This window comes from Macrotis lagotis, chromosome X (assembly GCF_037893015.1).
Source record: "Macrotis lagotis isolate mMagLag1 chromosome X, bilby.v1.9.chrom.fasta, whole genome shotgun sequence".
Taxonomy (NCBI): Eukaryota; Metazoa; Chordata; class Mammalia; order Peramelemorphia; family Peramelidae; genus Macrotis; species Macrotis lagotis.
In genome coordinates this window covers 352,486,482-352,513,097 of record NC_133666.1, presented here as the reverse complement: position 1 = coordinate 352,513,097, position 26,616 = coordinate 352,486,482, and the positions used below count along the sequence as shown (strand labels likewise).

At 35.2% G+C, this 26,616-nt stretch overlaps 1 protein-coding gene across 6 annotated transcripts in view; it reads right to left on the bottom strand.

The window, feature by feature from the left end:
- Positions 1-26,616, bottom strand: part of TRIO (trio Rho guanine nucleotide exchange factor) — a 600,806-nt gene that overhangs the window by 152,514 nt on the left and 421,676 nt on the right. For all 6 annotated transcript variants that reach the window (XM_074199605.1, XM_074199606.1, XM_074199601.1 and 3 more), the window contains 9 exons: positions 23,785-23,954; positions 22,342-22,516; positions 16,683-16,878; positions 15,602-15,768; positions 11,372-11,491; positions 9,272-9,463; positions 8,655-8,804; positions 5,554-5,668; positions 3,639-3,754 (listed from right to left, as the gene is read on the bottom strand). In XM_074199605.1, coding sequence (XP_074055706.1) covers positions 3,639-3,754; positions 5,554-5,668; positions 8,655-8,804; positions 9,272-9,463; positions 11,372-11,491; positions 15,602-15,768; positions 16,683-16,878; positions 22,342-22,516; positions 23,785-23,954 — 1,401 coding nt within the window. The remainder of the gene's footprint in view (positions 1-3,638; positions 3,755-5,553; positions 5,669-8,654; positions 8,805-9,271; positions 9,464-11,371; positions 11,492-15,601; positions 15,769-16,682; positions 16,879-22,341; positions 22,517-23,784; positions 23,955-26,616) is intronic.

The following is a 26,616-nucleotide window of genomic DNA, read 5'->3' as shown; positions in this document are numbered from 1 at the left end:
CATTATCAAAGTTTTGGTCTCACTGGGATATATTAATTTGAAAAAGAAAGTAGTTGCCTCTGTCCAACCTTCTAAAATAAAATTAATGATTTTTCCTTCCTATATTACACAGCATGAAGAGGGGATTAACAAAAGGACCTGCAACCTGCCTAACTCTCTAGCTGTGCAATCATTTCCCTGATCTTATGGAATTGGGGGAGGAGACAGTGGAGAGGATGGTACATGGTTACTCAATAAAACTATTACTTATTAAACAACCTAGCAGAATAATAGAGTAGCTAGTTGATAGATCAGTGCACTTGAAGTCAGGAAGAGTTGATGTCAAACCACACCTCAGACATTTGAACCTAAGCAAGTCATTTAACTTGTCTGACTCAGTTTCTTCATCTGTAAAAATAGTACCTACCTCCTGATGTTATTGTGAGGGCAAATGAAAAAATATTTGCAAAGCACTTTGCAAATCATAAATCACTATATAAATGCTAGTTTTACTTAAATGATTCATAGAAAATGTCAAGTATCAATGGAAAGAAATATGATTAAAATACCTTGGACATGGAAATATTACCCAATTAAGATTTAGCAGGGCAGCTGAAAGTATCCTTTAATCATGATTCAATACGGATTAATATTATTATTGACAATGTTGACACTGACATTATGGACAAAGACTCAAGTACAGCCAATGTTAATAAAGTTCCAGAGATCACTTCTCTTTAAGCTAACACAGATGGTGTTTGGTTAACCATCCCTAATGCTCTAAAAAAATAGCTTTAAAATGAAACTTAGTTTTTCTGCCATCAGTGATCAATATATCATTCTTGAGTTAACAATATATCAATACTACATTCCTGAGATTATACTGTGGTGTTAAACATGAATTATACTAAATGTTTCTTACTGTATCATCAGAATGATGTGGCTTTTAAAAAATATAACAGCTGACTGTTTTACTTTTCAGACATGTGAATAAAAAGGAGTTTATTGTGGTAATTTCTCACCTGGATCCAACTAATGTAGGATTTTTCTGTTGTCTCTAGCATGACCCAGGAAATTCATCATTTGGCCCCACCGTGAATAGTTCCCATTGGCCTTGGTAAGCTGCCTCACCACCACCCTTGGTCCCTCTGCTTCAAGGATGGGACCAGGCACTCCCAAACCTTCACTGAAAGAGGATGCTCAGCTTCAAAGAGTTCCTCATTTCTTCCCTGCCCCCAAATCGGTACCTTCCCTGCTTTCTGCTTCCTTGGCTGTACTGTTCTTCCCAGTTAGCTTTTAAGTCCCTTGAGGATACAGACTCATTCTTTTTTCTTATTTATATCTTCAGAGCTTAGCAAAGTTCCAGACACACAATAAGCATATAATGAATGCTTGTTTCTCAAACCTGTGGTTATTCATGCTACCCATAAAAGAAGTAAATATGCTTGATGTGAGATGAGCTCTCAAAAAACTGAATGAAGAATTGACTCAGAAGTTGAAACTTGAAGTAAGAGAAAAGAACCTTTAACTCCATCAGGGTACAAATGTCAACAGCAATTTCTAGTTATCACAATAAATCTTGAATTTGTAAACAAGTTTAAGTAGAGGCAAAAATGGAATAACAGTTAAGTGTGTAGGCTTCAGAGAAAGAAAATACTGGGTTCAAGCCCTGTCTCTGTCGCACACTAGTTGACTTTCATACAAGTTTCCTCTACAAGCACAGGTCTGCAAGACATGCTGAGGACTTAATAGCTCTGCCCTGGGGAGGCACATGAAGATTAAACAAATTGCTTGGAGTCACAATGCTCAGAAGAATCCAAAGTGGGGCTAGATCTTAGGAATTCTTGAGTGCAGGACTAGTAAGCAACAAGTAGTAGCAGCAAGGAAAAAACAACCAGGTTGTAGTACCATTTCCTCAAACCACAGTAGCAAGTAGAAGGATGGGGAAAGGGCCTAGACCTAAATTTCACTGTATATGGGCCTTCCAATGAGATAACTCTCAGAGTCATCACTAGTTGAACATTCTCTGCAATTCAGTCTTAAGGCAGTTAAGTAGCATAGCAGAGAGAGCACTAGATCTGACATCGTAAAGACCTGAGATCAAATTCAGCCTCATTTAATTAACTGTGCGACTGCGAGCAAGTCAATTAACTTCTACATCTCAGGTTCTTTATTTGTAAAATGGAAATAATTGCACTTACTTCCAAGAATTGATGTAAGGATATAATGAGAGAATATTTTTAACACACTTTGCAAACCTTAAAGAGTTTTATAACAGGGCAGCTAGGTGGTAGAGAAGATAAGAGTATCAACCTGGAATCAGGGAGACTTGAATTCAAATCTGGCCTCAGACCCTTACTAGCTATATGATCCTGGGCAAGTTATTTAACTGTTTGTCTGGGTTTTTTCATCTCTAAAATGAAAAAGGGAAATTGGAAAAGGAAATGGCATACCATTTCAGTATCTTTGTTCAAGAAAACCCTGAAAAGGGGTCAAAAGACAAGGCAGAAAAGGACTGAACACCAAGAGTACTTTATAAATGCTATCATCATCATCATCATCATCATCATCACCATCATCATTAAAGAGCTGCCTAGAATATGTAGAAAGTAAATGGATTGTCCAGTGTTACAGAGTTAGTGTGGCAAGACTAGAATTTGAACCCAGGTCTTTCTGTCTCCAAAGGCTGCACCCTCTCCATTATACTATATATACCTCTGTTATACAATCTACTTCTCATCCTATTTAAGTCCCATTAAATTGTTTAAGATTTCTGTGATAACTAGAAACTGCTGTCTGGAAATCATACTGCTAGGTTTTCAGGTTTTCTGAATAACAAAGGTTTGACTTGAAAAAACAACAAATCAATGTAAAAAATTTATCCTTGGAAAGGGAGAAAGGCCAGTCTCAGAACAAGGGCTAAAGGTAAAGGTGTGACAATCCAAATGTTGAAAAGCTAGTTCTTAAATCTTTTTTTTTCTGCCATGGTTCTCTCTTGCAGTCAAGGTGAAGTCTATGGATCCCTTCTCAGAATAAAATTTGTTGCCTATATTTAATTGTATGGAAATGATAAATTTCAGTTAGAAGTTAGGTTAAAATAAAGATTTTTTTTTTCTTTTCAAATTCACAGACTCCTGAAATCCATCTGTGGACTGCTTGGGGGTCTGTGGACTCCAAGTTAAGAACCCTTGATCTGAAGGAAGGTCTATAGTATGAAAGGGATAGGCTTAATAGTGGACTAATTGTGCAATGTATCTGAGAGTACATGGATAGGTTGTAATCCACAGCAATGGAGGGAGTATCCGCACCAGTGAGATTATGTATTCCCTGAAGTACATAATACTCCCTATAAACCATTCACTAATTATACCAATCTCAAATCTCACCATCTCTATATCTGTCTATTCACAAATCTCAAAAACAGGTAGAGTGAATTTCAGTGACATTTTGGGTTGAAGGGCAGGACACATGATTAATAAAGTCTGAACTACATCTCAAGAATTCATGGCTCCTGAATCCAGTTTGCTGAGTTGAGATTCTGATATAGCATAGATAAATGTTTAAAATCTGCTTTGAGGGGAAAAGTGTATGTGGAAGATGAAGGCATATGAGAAGCCCTAGGCTACAGAGTTAATATGCATTCTGGCATCACGTCTGACCTGTTTGGCACTTCTTTCAAAAACCACATACTGCTGGCACTGGTCTAATCTTCTCTTTCTCATGGTCCAGTAGTGCAATACCCTGTTCTCCCGTTGGAAGAGTTCATTCAAAATATCTGAAAAGATAAACACAAGTCAACCTTTAGTATTTCCATTTTAAATAAGAAGAAAAAAATCATTTACTGTCTTCAAGTGGAACAAAAGAAAGGAATAAGCATTTCTATACCACCTGCTTGATGCTGTGAACCCTCCTAAAGTACTTTACAAATTTTATTTCATTTGATTTTCCCAACAATTCTTTTGGGAAGGTTAATAATACCTATTATGCCCATTTTACAGTTGAGGACATCAAGGCAAATAGAGCTTAAGTGACTTGCCCAGGACCACAATGGCTTGTTTGAGGCTGGCTTTGAACTCATATCTTCCTGGCTCCAGGACTAATGTTGTATTATGCCAGCTACTCTTATGGCATGCTTCAATAAGCATGAATTATAAAATCTTTTCCATTTTATCTTGAAGACATGCAAATTCTGCAACCAGAGAGAGAAAACCTAAAATTCCATTTTTTTCTTTCTCTATTCTCACTAAAAGTATAGTGAGCTTCAGTACTCTCAATTTATTATCTTATATAAAATGTGATTGTGATAATCCAGACTGAATGATGACTAAACTCTTTCAGGTCAAGTAGAGGAGGACTTCAAATGAAAAGGGTCCAATTCATGAATTTCAAATTAAAATAATGGGTACAATTTGAATTGTGATTCTACCTGTAACAAACTGTTTAATTAACTTCATGATTAAAATAAAAAACAAAAAAAAAAAACAAAAAACTCGCTTAGATGTAAGGGACACATTAGGGAATGGTCCTGAGATTTTTTTTATATCTCCCAAGTGAAGAAAGACCCTTTACCAATGCAAATAAGCTCCTTCTATCAAATTTATAATCTAAAGAGTTACTTAGAGCACTGAAAAGTAAGTTGTTAAGCATTTTTAATTTTCTAGGTATTACTATGCTGTCAGGATAAAAAGAAAGACAAAATGTTGTGCCTTTCTCTCAAGAAAAGGACTTAGGTATTAAAACACAGATATTAGGTATTAAAACCAGCACCTGAACCCAGGTCTTTCTGGGTTCAGGGTTAGCTCTCATTCTATTATATGATCCTGACTCTCATATTTACCATATATATTCGAAATGGTAGGTTTATGATAATTTCTTTGAATTTACATGGCCTATCTTTCCATGTAATTTTTAATTTTTACAAGGCTAGTTAAGGCATTACTGTGCATCTTTTTCATAACTATCACTTTATAATAGCTTTTATATATTGTGAATATGGTTTATAGTCTTTAAAGCAATCCCAGTTCAAAGCTCAGATTGTTTCTATGCTGTTATTTTTATTTTATCTGTTTTCACTCTGCTATGGCTCATTAGTTCTAATGAATTTATTTTGTGCATAATGTCCTGTTATTTGCCTTCTACTTAACACACAGGGGTTGTGATAAGATTAGAAATATGACACAAGAAAAAGACAAATCAAATTGTACTTAATTTTTTAAAAATGAAAGAAAAGTTAACTTTCTTGAAGGTAGGGTCCCTGCATAACTTAAAATTATCTATGTCTGAAATATAAACATAAACATAAAAGAAAAGATTCTACAAATAGGTACTTAAATACTTGACTGACTGAAAAGAGATCTGAATGAATAGGAAATTAAAATGGTTTTTTAAAAGTTTCCCCAAAATAAGAAATTAAAATGCAATTTTTTAAGCATCTTTCCCTGTTTAGGCTCAGAAAATAGGGCCTAACTCCATTTCTAGAGTCGTTCCTGGCTTGGGTTCAAAGAGTAGGTTAGGCAAATATAGATTTAATCAGTAGTGCTAATGTATGAAGGGGGTGTTCCCTGGGGTACTCACTTTTCACTTGTTGTTCAGGAGCTTTGATGTGGGTCACCATCCCTGGCATATTTACACTATTTCTGTGTAGATATTTCAAGAAAACATCTGCATTCCTTCGAGCAAGTGTGCAAGCCTATGAAATAACACATGGTCTGTGAGTTCTGGTATATTATAGAGCTTTTCATATGAATACAAAGACAACATCATCTTATTGATTTTACTGTTATATAAATCTTTGCATAAACTAAAGAATTTGAAGCTACTATCACATGTACTAGTTTTAAAAATACACCGATAGGATCTCATTTCAATGAAAATTTCTTTTCCAAATAAACACCAATTAGCCTAGCTCACTTAAGAGCCAATGCAACAAAACTGCAATAGAAAAATGAATTTATACTGGTATCACATACAATTAACTTTTTTGCTTAACCAGTTAACAGAAAATTTTTTAAAATTTTGATTGGTATCTGTGATTTCCTTGGATATTAGGAACCCCTAGGGTAGAAATTTTTCGTAAAAGGCAGACCAAGGGATCATCAGCAACTTAAGCCCAGAGAGTTGTCTAAGGAAGTGATAAAGTAAAAAATGTTTTTTCCATGGCCTTAGGGCTAAGATCAGAAGTAAGATCTGAATCTAGCCCTTCTTTACACCATCCATGCTAACCCGACTCCAGAGTAATGCCAGAATTGTGTTATCATGGTATAGAATATGTTTTAATATATATTTCTCTCATAGAACATTTCTAAATTTTTAATCCCTGTCAATGCAAATTTCTAAGAGATGCTGAAAAGCTAGCTACTTCAAAGTCAAAAGATGTTTTTTTAATTCAGATAATGATGATGTTTGTCCTTCATTTTTGAAGAAGACCATGACATCAAGGATGCTATTACAAACATATGAATTAGATTTGAGTGAGGGGAGTGCTGTATTAAGTCACCAGCCTCATTTTCCTCCTCCAGAGTCATCTAGAGCATCCAAATATGGATCAAGATCACTGGAGAGGGACCTAGATGTGGGGCAAACAGGGTTAAATGACTTGTCAAAGGTCCTACAGCTTGGGAATGACAAGTATCTAAGGCTGGATCTGAACTCCTCTCCTCCTGACTCCAAGGCCAGTGCTCTATCCACCCTGCCACCTAGGTCACTCTGTTACTTATATATGCATTATGGCCTGGGAAATTTCTTGTAGTAAACATCATTTTTTTTTTTTATGTGTAACAAAACTTCATCATCAGGAAAGCTATTTTAAGCTAAATGCATTTTGCTATATGAGATTTTACCTTTTCCCCTCTAGTCAATGGCCCGGCTCCCCTACTCTGAGAACAAAGGTTGTCTGGGACAATGACCTCCTAGAGAACTGTGGAGTGATAGTCTTTTTGCCTCCCAATCTGAAGCCTTTAAGACTCATTCCTCAATAATGAAGTAGTAGCCATCTGAGAGAAAAACATTTCCAAGAGACTAAAAGCTCTGAGGCAAGTTAGAACTGAATGTATACACACTGTAACATAATTAAAGCCTCTATGTTTTGCTAAGGCTCTTCCCCAGGACCAGAATTCCCTCCCTTCCTCTTTGAGGACAGGGACTGATTTAGTATTTCTTTTGTTTCCCCTGAGTTTAGCACAATACATATATAATATGTTTAATAATTGCTTTGGGTGATTTATTTTCCATTCATCCTTTAAATTCCAACTTAAAAGCTACTGTCTCTTCATGTAGTCCTCCCTGTTCATTCCTATTACTAATGATCCTTAGATCACATAGTGCACATTTCTTTATAACCCACCCATAGACTCCATGTAGGAAAAAATAATGTCTCTAAATTTCACATCTTCCCTTGTGGCTAATACAATTATCTGTACACAGTAGGAACTTAATAAAAAGTCTGTCATGCTATAAAAACAGTAGGAGCATAACTTTTTCTCCTTTTTTTGCAAGGCAATGGGGTTAAGTGATCTGCCCACGATCACACAGCTAGGTAATTATTAAGTGTCTGAGGCCACATTTGAACTCAGATCCTCCTGACTCCAGGGCCGGTGCTCTATCTACTATACCACCTAGCTGCCCCAGGAACATAACTCTTATACAAGGTTCAGTCATAGATAGAAAACTCATGAGGAAATGAAGATAACCCAAGAAAATTCAATTCAACAAACATTAAGTGCCTATTGTTTGAGGAACACTGCTCTAGGCATTGACGATATAAAAAACCATATAACCTTCCCTCCTTGAACTGAAAAACCTCATCTGATGACTGTGACACAAATATAACATAATTACATAAAAAAGAAGCATGCTAAGAAACTCAGTGCCATTTGAAATCTAAGAGAGGAAAGATCATTAATAAATGGGGAGGGCAGTTTTAAAGAATGATAGTCAACCAAAATTCAAGGTTTTTCTTCTTTCACTCACAACTCATTGATATTAATATGACAAGCTTGTTGTTCAGTTGTGTCCAATTCTTTATGTTATCTTATGGGGTTTTCTTGGCAGAAAGACTGGAGTGTTTTGGCATTTATTTTTCCAGCTCATTTTACAGATGAGGAAAAACTCTTGACAAAACCAAGAGTCAAGTGATGTGCCCAGCATCACAGGGCTAGTAAGTGTCTGAAGCCAGAGTTGAACTCGGGTCTTTCTAACTTCAAGCCTAGTGTTTTATTCACTGAGCCACCCAGCTAACCCAGGAAAGTCTCAAGTCACTTGCTCAGCTCACAAAGTATCTGAAGCTGAACTCAGATCTTCCTGACTCCAGCACTCTATCCACTGAGATATTTGTCTCTCATCACCTGAAGGGCTTTTACCAAATGATAAAAATTCTGTGAGGCTTTAAGAGTAATCTCCCTTGAAGAGATCACACATTCATCCACTGCTCTCTGTCCACTAGGTGTAGTTTACAAAGAATTAATCACAATTCTCTTGATTGGGTGCTAATGTATACCTACCGATAGAACATGATTTTTTAACTGAACCAAAAATCACTGCACTTTTACAATAGACAAAAGAGTTTTCATCTTTAAAGTCCTTTGTAATTTATAAAACATTCCTCACAATAGTCTATGTGCAAAACCTTGAGGGAAGGCAAGGCCAAGAAAAACATAAACTTAAAAAAACAAAAATACCTTCAGGAATGCTTCCTTTTGTTCCAGGTGTTTGCTAATCATTGGGGTTACGTGGTCTGTCTCGGAGTTGGGACCCAGTTTGTCAGCTCCTCCGCACCAGTCTTCTTCTCTCTTGTATTCCTGTTCCAGGCTTTCTAAGACACTACACACCTGCAGAGCACCAGAGAATAAGGCCCGGATACATCATTCAGAATGTCGCACTACTCTGATAAATGTAGCAGCAACGGTTTTCAATTTGGCAAGATGACCAGAGCCTGATCTTCTTAATGAGGAGAACACCAGGCTGGCACCATTGTAGGAATTAAAAAACAAGAGAGAGAACATATCACCCGAGGTAGTAGAGGATAAAATGCGAGACCGATGGTAGCCAAAATCTAAAAAGTCCACATTTGTCACTATTACATGTTAGCTGTAGGTTTGAAACAAGAGAGGTCTCTTATCAGTCATTCTCAGCATCCCTTAGTAGCTAGACAGGCGGTGTTTTAAATAGAAATTGCTTAAAGAACCAGCATTTTTAAAGTCAGCTCCTAATGAGCAAATTATTTAATTAAAAGGATCTTTAATTAAATAAATCTACAAATAAAAAAGCATGCATAAGTTAGAACAAGTTTTTCTACCTGTTCTGACGTTTTATAAAAGGCAACCGAGGCATTGACCAGCTTAAGACGGTCCTCCATCTTCAGCATTAGCTGCTGCCAATGAGAGGCCACTTTCTCGGCACAGTCCCTGATCATGTCCATGTCGTAGTGGTTGGCTTGAAGCATAGCTTCTGCCTTCTGTTGAACCTGCAGGGCACTCTGATGTGTCTTCTGGTTAAGAAAAAGAAGGGAAAAATAACAATGAAACCACTTCCCAACAAGGGGTCCTGCTCATGTATTGGAAGAGAGTTGACATAGGCTCTGATTGTTTTGTTGCTCTCCATCTTCTGAATGAACATAATTATGAAAGGCTAATTCTTTCTCTGAATGCAAATCCCCAACAATATTAGAATACTTGTAAAAGAAATTCATGGAAGTTTGATAGAAAGTACTTTTGTTTTAGCTTCTATACTCATCCTATGATTTAACTATTGTGTGCTGCAGGACTTGACAAAAAAAAAAACAGGAGAGTTTGGGAGATAGAGACAATATTTCAAAAAGCAACAGCTATATTCTGAATTGCTTATTCCTTGATCTCATTTCCATGTTAGTCTTCAAGAAATAATAAGTGGAGAAAGGGGAAAGTGATTGAAATATGGATCTTAATTTTAATTATTTCAAACAAAAATATAAGTTATTAAAAAACCCAAACGAACATGAAACTTCAATTTGAAGTCCAATACAAATTGTGGTCTTTGGGAGTTTCATTCCAAATTTATTTCTTAAAATCTCAAAAGTTTAATAAAAGAAAAAACAAAAAACCAAGCCTCATAATTCCTTTATACTTATCCTTGGAAGTAAGTTTGAGATGTCAAAGGAAAACTGTGAATGGATATGAGCAGCACAGGAAATGCATCTGTGATTTTGCTAGAGCTCCTGAGAAACTTCTTCCAATAAAGAATAGTACCATCTATGTATCTTTTGTTTTTGCCCAGAGCAGTGAGAGATGCTCTAGTGACTTTACCAGGATCACACAAAAAAAGTGGGACTGACTGATAATAAATATAAAGGCTGAAGTAGAGAGAGAGAAATTGAGGGAACTCATAATTTCAAAAAAGCTAGGGAGTCAGGAATAGAATTAAAGACTTTAATAAAACTAAAAATATATGAAATAAACTCTCTGGGAAATTTCATTTGAATTTGTAAATTCATCTATTTCATACAGGCCTGTGCCTTTCCTTAGGTCAACTACCAGTATTTCTTTCCTTGTGGGGAAATGTATTGTGCTCTCCTTGTGGAAGATATAGCATATTTGATATTACCAATGGATGGACCAGAGCAATGGCATGAAGCTCACACTAGCAAATGAAAGGATGATAAAATGATTCTACTTCAGGAAAAGAAAGGATTATTTTTTTCCCCCTTTAAACCAGCCAAGAATAATGAAAAGCTTAGGAACTGGTGTCAAGTAACCTTCAGTTCAAGGAGAGTCATCCTTCTACTTCCCCCAGACACCTCTCAAACACTAAGTTACAGATGAGCTGTTGTTCTGCATTTGTAAAAGTTCCTATACTATGTTTCCAATAGCTAGTGAAATTATAGATTCCAACCAAAAAATTTAATTTTTCAGTAACCAGCTGTCAGCTGGTTATTGCAAAATTTAGTTGTTATGTGAAACCAATACAAATTCTATTTTATTACAGTTTTGTTACATTGGTTAATTGAACTGGGATAAATGGTGCTTCTTTGGAAAAGAAATTTTCATTTTAATTAATTACATTTATATTTTTAAAACTAGTAGATTTAAGTAATATGTGTAAATTCAAATGATTATAAATATGATTTTATGCTACTAAACTTAAAAATCACAATATTTGTAAAAGATAGCAAAAAAAGATACCATCTTCTTATGACATGGGTCATAAGAAGATGACGGTCTCTAATTTCATTCATGTGTTCTCCTGACACCATAAATAGCTGACATACTCATGGTCATTACTCTGATCATATTTTATGAATGCTGAAGCAGGTACAGATCATCAGAAATAAAAAAAAAATTACGACTTCTTTCTGTAATAAACAAAACTAATGAGGGATAAGCTAATTAATGGTAAAAAGATGTTTGCTCAGAATTCTTACCTCAATGGCATGCTGGAACTGCTCGTGTTCTCGCTGGAGCTGTTCAGCCTCTTGCAATGAGCTGGCTGTGATGAGTCCAGCATTTAACATAGATTCTCCATTGCGAATCCAACCCAGTACCTGAAATAGTAGATTTGATTATTTAGAGGGCTGATCCCTAAAATGCAGTTTGGATCACCATCCCGAAAGGGTTTTAAATGTTTCTCAAAGGCCACTTGGTTTTTGTTTCTTAATGCTTATTTTAAACACAACATTTTGGGTATACTTATTGTCATACACTGTCATTGTAACCTTAATTGGGATCTCCTTGGAAGCACTACCACTCTTACCTAATCTTCTATGACAAGTTTTAGTAGCCCAAGTAGGAAGTGGTAGGATTGGTGATTTTTGGAACCATTGACTAAATTAATTTGAAACCTAAAATTAAAAACTTTCTCTGGTAATGAAGGGGCATTTTCTAAATGCTTTCATGTGACAAATATAAAATTCAAAATGTGAATGACTTAAAGTTACTAATGGTTAAATTTGAGTCTTTTTTTAATAGACAGTGAAATGTCACATTAAGTGGTATAAGTAGGAGACCATTCAACCTGTACCATCATTATTTGTAATTGATCCAACTGATTAATTATCAGGACTCTGAAGTCTCCTTTCTCTTGCATGACTCAAAATAAGAAGTTAATCCATGACTTCAAAAATTGTGACACATGAATATAATGAAAGGTGATAGAGCCAGTAAGTAATGACAGATATGGTGACTAGAAAGAAGCATGGAAAGGCTCACACAAATACTTACACAAAGTCAAGTAAACAGAGCCAAGAAAACAACATACAAAATGATTTAACTGTGAAAATAGAAAAAAAGAGAAAGAAAATGAAATGTTGCAAAATTATAATTAAAGAAAAAATAGAAGAAATTATGAGAAGAAAACTCCCCCCTTCTTTGCAAAGATGGCTTTTTGGTATATGTGTGTTTTTGGAAGGGATATTTATGAGTGTGAAAGAAGACTACATACATTGTCAAATTGATTTTGTTTGTTTTCTTGATGAACTATATATAGCTTTGATATTTTTTCCTCCTTTTTATTTAATAAAATGCTTTGTTATTTGGATGGTTCCTTGGGATGGGGGAAAATTAAGGCAATGTAAAAAAAAACAAAAAAATATCAGTTAAAAAATTATTTTAAAAAGTTGGACCAGAAATTAGAGGTTAAAAAAAGAAGTGATGCGATATTTCTGCTAAGGAAAAAAGAAAAAAAGACTTACATTAGTTGCTCTTTAAAAAACAAGCCAAGGGGCAGCTAGGTGGCACAGTAGATAGAGTACTGGCCCTGGAGTCAGGTGGACCTGAGTTCAAATTTGACCTCAGACACTTAATAATTATGTAGCTGTGTGACCTTGGGCAAGTCACTTACCCCATTGTCTTGCACAAACAAACAAAAAAGAAACAAGCCAGAACAACTCAATTAGGATTAGTGCAATCCATTTCAGTAGTCTACATACCACATAGAGGATCTAAATTTATTTAGTATATAACTTGGGACTCCAACCTGGGGAGGAAAAAAGTGTGATATAATCAATTATATGCTACAATCAGTTCCAATCATCTCATACCAGTTAAGAGAACCAAGTGTTAACCTACCAATAGGGCTTGAATTATTCCCAATTGTCTTAAGAAAGCTAATGAAAAATTGTTATTAATGATAATTAAATTAAGAAGTGAGTCTTGCTTTTTTACCTATTTCTCTCTCTCTCTTTTTTTTTTTGCAAGACAATGGGGTTAAATGGCTTGTCCAAGGCCAGACAGCTAAGTAATTATTAAGTGTCTGAGGCTGGATTTGAACTCAGGTACTCCTGACTCCAGGGCCAGTGTTCCATCCACTGCACCACCCAGCTGCCCCTAACTATCTATTTTTTAAACATTTATCAGGGTATGATGGAAAATGTGCTAGGAGACCTGGTCACAAGTCCTGTTTCTATTTTACTTCAAAGCTTTGGGTCTATTTTCTCATCTGTAAAATAGAGAGATGAGAGGTTTGGATTAGATGATCTGTGATAGCTATCAGCACACCTCAGAGTCTATTCTTCTCTCAAGCATGCTAGGATATTTTTATGTACTGGATATTCGTTCCACTAATCATTAAACAAATGATCTGAACACAATGATGTGTCAGGTTCACATGGCTTCCCATTCTGTGAAAATGGAACCTTTTAAAAATTTTATTTTCCTAGCCTGCTCTGCCTCTGTTGGCATGATAGGCATCAGATGACAAGAAGAAAACCACAGGCTCATATAACAAGTTTTCCCTGTCCAGGTTGGTGATGGTAAATTTGGCAGGAAATCTCAGTAACATCACTAGGAAAGAATATGTCCAGGTGTTTTTAGGAAAAAAATACAAGTAATAAAACAGATTCAGGGGGAGATTTACAATGTCAAGCTTCTCTCAGATGCTGCTTGCTACCTGTAGTGGCTTGCCAGACTTTTTAACTTCCCAGTTAAAAAGGAGCAGTCAAATATTCAATGTATTATCTCAAAAATTATACGGTGAGCATTGTTTTATTAGGGACAAAGTGTAAAAGGGTAAGGAGGAAGTGGAAGCAGCATGCTGAGAATTTCTGATGGGACTAGGTCCCTGAAGAGTGGGAAGATGGTATCAAGAGCTTAGATAAAGAGGTGTAACTTAGAAGGTGCATGTTGTTGCTCAGTTGTTTCAGTTATATCTGACTCTTCATGACTTCTTTTGGGTTTCTCTTGCTAAAGCTGCTGGAGTGGTTTGCCATTTCCTTCTCCAGCTCATTTTACAGATGAAGAAACCGAGGCAAACAAGGTTAAGTAACTTTGCCAGGGTTGCATAGCAATCAGTTTTCAAGCATTTACAGATCTTCTGTACCTAAGTGTCTGAGGCTGGATTTGAACTCAGAAAGATGAGCCTTTCTGACTCCAAGTCTAATGCTCCATCCACTGTGCCATCTACCTGCCCTTAGAAGGAGCAAAGGGTCCTTTTTGCTCACAAATGAGAGGGGCAAAAATAAATAATCCCTTGGTTCCTTAAAAACTCAGCTCAAATACTATGTTCCACAGATTTATTGTGATTCCCACAGCTTCTACTTATTAAAAGACCTCATGCTTATTTTTATTTATTCTGTATATATACTTATGATAAGACCACATAGATTTGGAGATGAAAAGGACCTTAGGTTGCAACCCCTCTCCCTATCCCCTTTTGCACTTGGCATGGGTCACACAGCTGGTAAATGTCTGATGTGGAAAATTTGGTGCCCCTCTGCTTCTAATGTTGTCTGAGTTTTTGAAGGAAGGGACTGCAGTTCTTCCTGTCTTTATATCTCCTGCCCTTAGCACATGCTTGATAGAGTAATCATTTAATAAATGTTTATTGACTAATGAATAAAGGTAGCACAGAAAATGGTTATGTGATTTTGTTGCCATGAGGAGCTCCTGGTAAGGAACTTTCTCCTCCAATATAGAATGGCATCATCTCTGGAACTTTTAATCCTAGACAGCGGTAGCCCAGAATGGTGAGAGTACTCTCCGTGATCTGATCAGAGTAATACAATGGTTCCACTGACTGATAATAAAAAGAAAGGATGAGATGTGGAGGAGAGAGGTTGAGGGAACTCAGGTAGATGGTGTCAATCTCAGAAAATTAGGGGGCTGAGCTTCAGGTTAAACAGGGGTATGAAGAGAGGAAAAAATGTCTGAAATAAGTTTTCTGGGATATTTCAACTGAATTTGTAGCAGACAACTAATTAACACAGGTCTGTTCTTTTACTACTAGACTGTTTTTCCATGTGTAAAAATGTATTCTGTGTTCCAAAGGGCTATCTCATGAACACATTGGGGGAGGTAGTGTGGGGCGGAAAGAGGTAAATGTTCCTTGAATCAGAAATGCATTAATTTTCTATAAAGACTTAGAAAGTTCAACTCTTCACATCTCCATACTTGCATAAGAAAGCTGAGGTGACACAGTAAGGGGAAATGGCAAGAGAAATGGAATAGTGGTGGGGATAGAAGAAAGGCACCAGGGCTAAAAGCTAGAATACGTAAAGGTGGATTATTTCGAGTAAGATTTGATAGGCTGAAAAAGGAAATCCCTCTAAAAGTCCTTTTTCAGCTGTCCAGTGGAAAGGCATGTTATTCCTGTAACCCCAGTGACTGTTCTGCATTTGTATTTCTTAGAGCAGGGGCACCCAGCATTTCGTCCAGGGTACCTGCTTAACTTCTGCCTGCAGATGGCGCAGCTGCACACACTGCTCCAAGTGCTTCCGATGTTGCTCTGCTGCTAGGTCCAACTCCTGCTGTTTTTCATGAAGGAACTCCAGGAGGTCCTGGACGCGGGTGGCCATGTCCACATCTCGATCACACAGCAACTCAACCCCTGGAAAAAAATCACAGGAGATGCTGGAATTCACCCAATGCATTTATAAACATCATCCACTTTAAGAATCACTGTTGGTCTGAATTGCCTCCTCTGCAGAGCAATGCCCCCAAAGATAATAAATAGGTCAAGATTTTAGTACCCCCAATACCTGGCACAGTATGGATTTATGTGTACATACGTGTACTGAATCTGGGTTTGACTGTGTGACGGCGACTATATTTAAAAACCAATTAGTTTTCAAGCATTTACAGATCTTTAACTATGTCTAGATTAAAGGGCACAGTTCTTACGATTCCACTTTCTGGGTCATCTTTGCATAGAAGTCAGCAGAAGACTTTACGTTCTTTCCAAGTCAATGGAACTTTGCTTCATTAGCATGCTCAAAATGCATTTTAATAACCACTGAATTAGACTGAACAATATAAAATAATGTAATAGGTTTCATGCTCTTAAGGAAGTGAAAACGGTGCCATATATTATAGTGAACATTTTTTATTGCCTCTAGTGACATCTGCTGGTGAAATAAAAATTAAATGAAAACTAAATGAGAACCTGAGATACAAAAACAATCCTAAAGATGAGTTTATATTTCTGAGGGCTGAACTATGTCAGATAATCTTGTAGTGATTCTAATTTCATGTCATTATGATGTACTTATTAGAGTTTTGAAAAGTTCCTAAGACTTTAGTTCAGTAATTGTAATTATAATAAAATATAGGAAATGTTTTACTTTAAGAATTCAGAGGACAATATCTGTATTTGAATTATACTAAAAGCTAACTTCTGAGGATGAAAGTAGGTTTTAACCATCCCACTAAAATAAATTAAATGAATCCATGTAGGGAAATGAAGAAACTTCAATATGACATAAAATTAAAACTATAACAACAAAACATCCAACCCTCTCTTACCAGAGGCTTGTACTTCATTGACATACTGCAGGAGATCTTGTCCTTGGTGGATGACATCAAAGGTCAAATTATTCATTGTTAGTGCTTTGTCCGCGTGGTGCTGGAGCCTCTGTTCTGCTATTGTGAGATCTTCAGTGTCAAAGTCATTCATCTGCTGAGAAAGCTCATCATTCCAAGATTCAAGGTCTGAGATGATCTGATGGGGGCGGGGGGAGAAATCCATTTGAACAACAAGACAAATATAAATAGGCTGAATGCAGATCTTCAGAAATGACAAAATTTAAAAGATAACAGCAACAAAAAAAACCACTGTAGGAGACAGACTTCAATTTCCCATCCTATTTTGCACATTTTTGCTAATACAAATCAGAACAGTCAATATAGGGACTCAAGTTTAGGAAGAGGTCTAAATTGTGTTGAAATCTTAGGGGGCTTACATAGTGGAGGAGAAGCATTTACTAAGCAGAGATTATTTGCCAGCACAGTGATAAATACTTTGCAAACAGTATTATATTTGAATCATTATTGTATAGTTGAGGAAACTGAGGCAAACAGAAGTTAAGTGTCCTGCCCAGGGTCACAGGGGTAGTAACTTTCTGAGGTTCAATATGAACTTAAATCTTCTCGACTCCACATTCAGCAAATTCTATCTGCCAAGATCACCAGTATATTTTACCAATCTTTCCTCTCTTGTTCTTTGTTAAGATTTCTTTGTACAGTACAGGCATGTGTGTATTTGTAAATTAAGTAAATAACTACAAATTAGACAGGAATCAAAGACTAACTGGAAGAACTTAAAACAATAAAATAATTATTACAATTCTTTTCTATACTGTTGACTGCTTTTAGTTTTTTTAAAAAACTTTTTGTCACAGGAATGAGAGTTAGGTTGGTATTGTTGGCAGACCTACTGAATTTACCAAAAAATTTATGAGATAGTCCCATTCTTAAATAGCCCTCAAGGAGTGGGTAATAAACTAGCAAAGCTGAACATAGTAAATGAGACATGAACTTAAAGAAGTCTACTAGGCATAGAAAAAACCCTGGAGGTAGGCATAACAATGGATAAACATGGAAAATGCTGCCACAGTGTTTATCAGGAACTCTTGGTTACTAAACACAAGCAAATGAAGAAATCCCATAAGACAATATTCAAAAAAGGGGAAGAAGATTTCTAGATATTGATTTTTCATAAAACAAAGTTTAAATAAGGCATATTTTTTAAAATTTAAGAATTTTAAAAAAGATTGATATCTCAATCTACCATTATCATTCTTTATTGTGATTATTCACAATAAAGTTGCTTGTGAATATCATAGGCCAGAATTTGTACTTATAGTCCCTCCTAGCTTTCTCTAATACGCTAGCAAACCAAAAATTAAGTTTCAGAACACTTTATCCACTCATACAATTAGTGATGAGTTCTAAGTTCCTTTTTCTTGAATTTTCATATGATTCTGCTTTCTTTAATAATGTTTCACAAGCAAACTATGATAGCTCTTGAGCTAGTGGGGAACCATTCATGTGGTCTAATCTCCCTCATTTGTACAGCTAAAGAAACTCAGACCAAGGAAAAATACCAAGGTCATACAGGTTATTAGAGAGGCAGTATTTGAACCCAGTTTTTTGGCTCAGAATGTCAGTGATTTTTCCACTGTTTCCCTTTTAAAAAAATACCAAGGTCATACAGGTTATTAGAGAGGCAGTATTTGAACCCAGTTTTTTGGCTCAGAATGTCAGTGATTTTTCCACTGTTTCCCTTTTAAAAAAGTGAAATAGTAAGGCCATGAGGAATATATTTAGGAAAGCTGAAAAAAAGAAAAATAAGAAAAAGTTTTAAAATCTTGATCTGACTGTTTTAAAAAAATGATAGCCATTCCAAATGGAATATATAAATAAGAGAAATAGAAATAAATATTTTACATATTTACAGTTACAATTCAATTTCTAACAAGCACAGAATTACAGGAATATTCAAAGAAATTCAATTCAATATATATCAACTACCATTATTGTGTTTGTCACTGAAGATATGAAAAATTAATGAAAAACAATCAAAAAACAATCCTATCCCTCAAGGTACTTGGAAGTAAATTACATCAGATCTAAGAGGAAATCAAAGTTCACAAAAGAGAAGTTAAAAAAATACAGTGACTTTCTCTAACTTTTTTCCTTCATGTTTATTTGAAGAAAGTTACAGAAGCATGGTGCCATGGTAAGAATGCTTCCTGATACCTAGAGGGTTCAAATTCTGGCTCTGCTTTTTAAGTAAAATATATTGAACAAGTCATTTAACTTATGAACTTCATTTTCTTCATCTTTAAATGATGGATCTGTATTAAATGACACTTACCTTTCTGGGGGCAACTAAGACACTAGCTGTGTAACCTTGGGCAAGTCACTTAAGTACATTTGCCTCAGTTTCCTCTTCTGTAAAAAGAAGCTAGAGAAGGAAATAGCAAACCACTCTAGTATCTTTGTTTTTTTCTTAAGGCAATGGAGTTAAGTGACTTACCCAAAGTCACACAGCTAGGTAATTATTAAGTGTCTGAGTTCTTCTCATTTGAACTCAGGTACTCCTGACTCCAGGGCCTGTGTTCTATTCATTGGGCCACCTAGCTGCCCCCACTCTAGTATCTTTGCCAAGAAAACCCAAAATGAGATCCTGAAGAGTTGGACATAACTAAAACAAGTACACATTTAACAGCAATGACAACAAAATCGTTTCTAGCTCTAAAATCTCAAGATCATAGATTTGAAAGAAGAAAAGATCTCAAGTACATTGAGAAAACTGAGGTTCAGTGTGTAAAATAACTTGTCAAAGGTCACACAACAAGTATCTGAGGCAGGCTTCAAACTCTGGTTCTCCCAATTCCAGCAATCTTTTCTTGAAAGAATAAGATATCTTATATAATTAAAGCCTAAAATTTTATTGTGAGATTTTTGTATTTGTACTTGATTTTTTATCATTCAAATTTTTGTATTGGTCTTTGATTTAATATCATTCAAATTTTAGTACCTTTAGTTTTATAAAATTACAGTAGTTTTAATATTGATTTAGTCACTCAATAACTGGGATAGTATATATTTATGTATACATACATGTATCTGAATCTGTGTTTGTGACAGTGACAACATTTAAAAATCAATCAGAGAGGACAAATCTGGCCTCAGACACTTAATAATTGCCTAGTTGTGTGACCTTGGACAAGTCAACCTTAACCCCACTGCCTTAAATTAAAAAAAAAATCAGACATTTAAGATAGCTGTAATTTTATGTCAAAGAAATGGAAGTGTACCTATTTATTGATAAAAGGATCATAGATCTGGAGTTTGTAGGGACTTCAATCCAATCAGGTAAGGTTTCTTAGGCCAAGAGATGCTGAATTACTTGCCCAAGGCAGTAAATGCAGGAGGCAGAATTTGAACTCAAGCCCTCTCTAACTGCAAGGTCAGTACTTTCTTTATTGGACTACAATGATAAAGAAATAGAATTTCTGATTCACCTTCCAAAACACTTTTCTATAAGAAAGTAATCTTTTCCCAGTTTAAAAAAAATGAAATAATTTTCTCATTTTTGAGTTGCACCAGCCAAACAGATGATTTTTCAAATATCAAAATGACAATACTTAGAAATTTTAATGATGTCTCTGTTTGGCCCTCCAGTAACATGTCTAACCAAAAGTCACTGATTAGAACAAAAGAAAAAGCCTCCTTGAAATAAAAATTACAAAAGAAAACAAAGGACTTGGTTTTTTTTGTTGTTGTTGTTTACCTAGATCCCTGTGCCCATTTAGACTTGGGACTTGACACAGATCTCTGGATTTCCTGATGGCATCAAAGATCATTCATTGATCTGCAGTTGAATCTCAGTCAGCATTAGATTTTTCACAGAGCTTCAGTGTATTTTACAAGTTGCATCAGGATTTTTTAACTTATTTCACAAAAACTGAGAATAAAGATTGACTTTTAAAGTAGAGCGGCTTGTTCTTTAAACGCATCATCAAAATGCTCACAAGACTAATTAGGCAAGAGTTCATGTTGCCCAACAAAAACAGCCTTCACAATTAGGTGCTTTGGTGTTGGTTGCATATGAGTAACAAGGTCACAAAGTGTATATGTATGGTGGGGTGGGTAGGTGGGAGGGGAGGAGTTCTTCCTCCTAAGCCAAGATGGAAACCCACTAGCAATGAATTATTGAAACCACAAAAAAAACCCTATCAATCTTCACTGATAGTCCAGTATATAAATGATAATTAAGAAATTTTACTTGAAATGAACTTAGTATAATATAGGCACTGGGATATAGTGAAAAGAATGATAGACTTTGAATCAAGAAAGATCTGGGTTCAAATCCTACCACTGACACTAGTTGTGTGACCATAGACAAATTACTTAAACTTTCTGAGCCTTAGCTTCTTCATTAGTAAAAAGTAGATGATAAACTGAAGTTCTTTAGGATGTGAGCTCCTTGAGGACATGAACCATTTTTGCTTTTCTTTGTATGGTACCTGGTATACAATATAAGGTTTGTTTGTTGACCTACAACTCATGGGGTTTTTGTGACGACAAATAAAATATTATAAGAAAAATATTTTTGTTAATGGTGAAAGTATTACATAAATAAGAGATAGCATCACTATTGTTATTGTCTCAATTTTGTGGTGAAACATATTCTACAAATTTTACATACCATTCACAAACCTTGGCTTTGTGTAAACACCTCAAAGAACTGTTATAATCAACAGCAGGATGAGGCATTCAGTCACTACCTATTTTCAATTTGGGGTTTACTTTCCTTGGAAACACAGCTTTAATTTAGTCTTAAGTCATTTTTCAATTCCTTTCTTCATTATACATAGTCAGTTTCAATCTAGTCTTATCAAATTATACTTATTCCTGCTTGAATCTCTCCAATTCAAAAAAAAAGTTCTCTTAACACAGAATTCACAACTACCCTCTTATTTTTGATAAAGGAAAGATAAAGACATACTGAATTCCTTTTTTTCTATTATAATGTAAGGTGTAGTGTTCTATTTCTAGGTAGCAACTGCATATAATATGAGACCTTTACAGATAAAAATAGTTGGACTTTCTTATTACCTAATATTCTATTTTAACCAGCTCAGATTTTTCAGAAAAAAGTATTATTACTTTAACTTCCCTTCTCTATTTCTAGTCATTTAATTCTACTAGTCACTCAGAGAAAGTAGTATTGTATTATAGTCCAGGCAAGTTTAAAGTCACCATGTTGCTAGGGTATTTTATTTTGTTTCTTTTAGGAAAAAAAGTCCTTTTTATTTCTTTTCTATTTCTTTTTAATCAATTGCTTTTCCTCTGAAGGTAATCCTATTATAGATTCCTATTTGGTCTCATTTTTTCTTTCTTATTCATGTCTTTCAAAAAGCAATATTTTGGGGAGAGTATTTTAAGCTCTCTGGGGAGGCCTTAGGAACTCAGGTTAACCATGTCTGTGTTCTTCTCTGAAGGCTTGAAGGGAGATAAGAAACAGTCATTTAGATACTACATGACTGAAAAAAGATTATGTGTTCACTAGCATTTTGGCATCTTCCTGAGAATATGCATTTTTCCTGGTTATCAAAGAGCTACAGAGTGGAAAGGAAACAAAACCGAAACAATACAAAACCAAGCTACTCACATCTATGGCATCCCTTTCAAAAATACGCAATTGCAAGAAGAGTTCAAGTTTGATCTTTCGCTCCTGAAAAAGTTCCTCCATCTGAGACTGGGCCTCATCCAGCTGCTGCAACACTGTCTCAATATGATTGATGGAGCTGTTGTGAGGGGTCTTGTTACTGGAGATGGCAGAATCCCTGTTAAAGAGCAGATGAGGGAAATGGGGATTTAAAAAAGACAAACAGGAATTGAGTGAGAAAGTCCTACATTGTTAGGAGCACAGGACCAGATCCGGCAACTTCCCTCAGTGGGAAGAAAGCTAGCAGGAAGTTGAATTTCTTGTCTTAGCACATGTAATAAGCCTGTCCTCTTCAACAACAAAGTTAAGTTTCTGTCCCTGAGCAATCCTGTCACAATATCAGGGCTTAATTTTCTTGTTTTACTTCTTGTAGTGGCTTTATTCATTCAATTTTATATTCAAACATAATGAATTTCTTATTTTCTCTTTTCTCTGTTAATAAGAAAAAAGATATATATACTCAAAAACACTTTCTATAATCTAAATTGCCTGGGGAGGGGATTAAACTTTAGGAATCAAATAATCAACAAGTCTTAAAAATCTATTATGCACATAGAAAAACTTTTTACTTAAACATTCTGGAGAGAAAATATAATTCCCTTATAAATTTTAGCACTGACTTTGTAAAGAAGTGAATTCAATGAATGAAATCCAAAAGAATGAATTTTTTTTTAAATGAATAGAGCATTGTGCTTGATCTAGGAGAAGCAATTTGCCACAGCAAAAGGGAAAAAAGAGAAAAAACTGTGATTTTAATAAACATAACTCAACATATGGATGACTAAAACTTAACTATCAGTTTGAATTATAAGAGGCTGTGTTGAAATGTTAGATGGTTTTCAAATCTGATTTATCCTATATACTTTTTGACAGACAAATTCTAAGTAGATTTTAATGAAAATATAAATGATTTATAATTTCATGTTTTATGTTAAAAAGGTGTAGTAGATATTAGAAAAAATAGATTAAAGATATTTTGGGTCCTCCCTAGGGCATAAGAGGAATAATAGGGCCAAAAATAAATATATAGGAGAGGAAGAGGAAAAGAAAATAAAGAAAAAAGAAGATAGTAAAAAGCAGTCAAGAAGAGAGGGGAGGGCAGTTAGATGGAGCAGTGGATAGAGCACCAGCCCTGGAGTCAGGAGGACCTGAGTTCAAATCCAACCTCAGACACTTAATAATTAAAAAAAAAGAGAGAGGGGGGAAAAACAGGAGATTCTTCACTGTCTTCTGTAATCAAAGATAACACTGTTAATGATGTTTACTATTTCTCCAGGTGGGCTGAGGATAATAGCCAGTGACAATAAAAAGGAAATATGCTGTCAGGATCGCAGGATCTATGACTTGTGAAAATTAAAAAAAAAAAAAGGTAAACAAGGAACTCACCTCAGTTGTTGGATGAGATCTTCTCCCTCCTTGATCACATTGACGGTGACCTGCAGGGTAGTCTGTTGTTGCTGACCAAAGCGTTTGATCAAGTCCTGAACGGCTTCTACTGACTCGGCATAAACATCATCCAAAAGCTCTTTCTGTAACTCCTCTAGCCATGTCCACAGCTAGAAGGGAGAAAATGAGAATAAACTTCACAATGAAATAGTGGACTTGACTACCAGGCAGAACTGGTTGACTTCAGAGAGAGGGGGCCGGTGCTATAGCTAGCTCTATGTGACACTGACTGGGAGGGAAATGCTGGTATAATGCTCCCAGAGAGATGGAAGGAAGGAAGGAAGGGAGAAGCATCCCAACAACAGTCAAACTGCCAGAGTGACATATGTACAAAAAAAAAAAAAACCTTGCAGAGCTGAAACTGTGTATACATGTATATTTGTATGGGAGAAAGTCAAATCCAGAGAATCAGAGAAAAGTCAGAAAGAAAATTAGAAACAAGAATGCCAAAATTTAGGAGAAAAAAGAAAAAGACAAATGAAAAAAAAATTCTTTCCAAAGAATGTATAGAAGTAATAAGGTCTTCTCAATTGGGAGTACAAAGGGAAAAAAAGTCCTTTTAACAGAAACGTTGGTTAAATGAATACAAACACTGAAATATTTTACGTTTAATTTTTGTTATTGTTCAGTTGTTTTAAGTTATATCTGACTCTTTGTAACCACATTTGGGGTTTTCTTAGCAAAGATAGTTGGAGTGGCTTATTTTTTCCTTCTCCACCTCCTTTTTACAGAAGAAGAAACTGAAGCAAATGGGGTCTGGTGACTTGTCCAGGGTTACACAACTAGTGACCACCTGAGGTCAGATTTGAACTCAGAAAGATTCTTTCTAAATACAGACCTGGTATTAAGTCCACTGAGCCATCTCACTACCCAGCATGATTATGGTTGGTTATTTTCTTTTACAGATTATTTTATTGTACAAATGGGTCACAAAGAGTCATGTAAGACTAAAAATGACAGAACAAAAACAATGATAATTTTATTTTATTATATTCAAAGTTGTTACAATGATTAGTTAGTTCCTAGAACATTCCTCTTAGTAAGGTAAGAAATTTATACTCCCTAGGACTATATAAGGAAACATCTTTGAACTTAGTTTGGAACTCAAGAGTTTCTAAGTGTCCCTGACTGAGAAAGGAATTGCATAGCAGTTCAGGTTCAGTGAGACCATAATCAATAAGTAATGTGTCAGTTTCCACATGAAAATTTCTATTGATAAAAGCACTAGGATACTGAAAAAGTGAGGAGTCCAACCATGGGTCTATTCTACCACCCCAATTTTATAAATGAAGGAACTGAAGATTAAAGAGATATGAAGTACCCTTTTCGAGGTTATACCACTAGTTATCAGCTGAAGCATTCCAATTACCCAGGTTTCTTGACTCCTAAACCTTTCTTGACTCCAGTTTTTTTGACTCCTAAACAATCAGTGCTCTTTTCACTAAGACCAATTCATTAAAAGCATTTGTTGCAACTATTATTAGATAGATCTCATGGTAGTTAAATAGGTAAGGATTGTTCATGGTATCTATGCAGCAATAGATACCGGTACTCCTGGCAAAATGAAAGCAATTTGCTCATTTTCTCTATGTATATTAATTAATTCATTCAGAACTCTGTGGTACCATTTTGAATAGGTAATAAAGAATTAAAACTTGAAGAAAGAATTGAATATTTCTGGAGAGCAAATAAAAACCAATACCTTCACAAGAACATAACTGCAATAATTAAAGACATATATCACAAACATATCTATTCCAGCTAAGAACTATAAATCAACTTAAATTCATAAGCGTTCAGCAAATTAGCAAGTTTTTTCCCCTGGTCTGAGTCTCTTATGGATTGTTTAACTACTACCCACAGCTGGAGTTATTAAGACATCAAAACTGTTGTATTTTTGGTTGGACCAACTTGTCCTAGTGTTTAATCTTTGTTTCCAAACTGCTGCTAATCTTTAGAAAACAACACCACCACAAGAAATAAAGCATTTTTTTGTGCCAAAAATTAGATATAAAGTTAAACAAACCATTAATTAAAAAGTATTGACTGAGAGACCTTAGAAATTTCATATGCATTTTATGAATTCCATTTTCAATAAGGAAATAAAAAATTAAAGTAACCATATACATGATTTATTGTTCAGTTTTATAAAGAGACAAATCTATCTTTTACTAGAAACCTGGTCACAAATGACATTTATTTAAAATCAAGGAGTAGAGACAATATTTATTTTTCATAGCTGAGTCAACCAGGATCCTAAGGGTTTATTTTGCTGAAAATCAATGTGGGCAAAAAATTGTTCTTTTTTGTATGTTTTCTTTCCATTAACTTATGAATTAAGTTATCACATTTTATATGGTTTCAAAGAAGAAAGGAATTTGACAGCTTAGTTAGCTGGACAAGAAATGATGAGAGTTCAACTTGCTTAAAGTTCCACAACCAGTTAATGAATGCAGAAACAGAATCTAGTCCCCTAAATTCCTGTAATGTCCTTCTCGTTATATCACATTTATCCTGAATTTATAAAATTCAGAACATCTCAAAATACTACCTATAAAATTTGAATAAACATATATGTCATGATAGAGCTACCTGTTTCTATAGCAGCAAATTAATCAACGGAATAGTGCGCATTTTTTTAACTTTGCCCTAAATTCTATTCTAACTCCAATTACAAATGAAGTGGAGAAAAACAGACTTCTACCATTCTCATTAATATTTTTTAATTCCTTTATTTTTTCTCTCTAAAAATATAACCTAATTTTTTTCTGA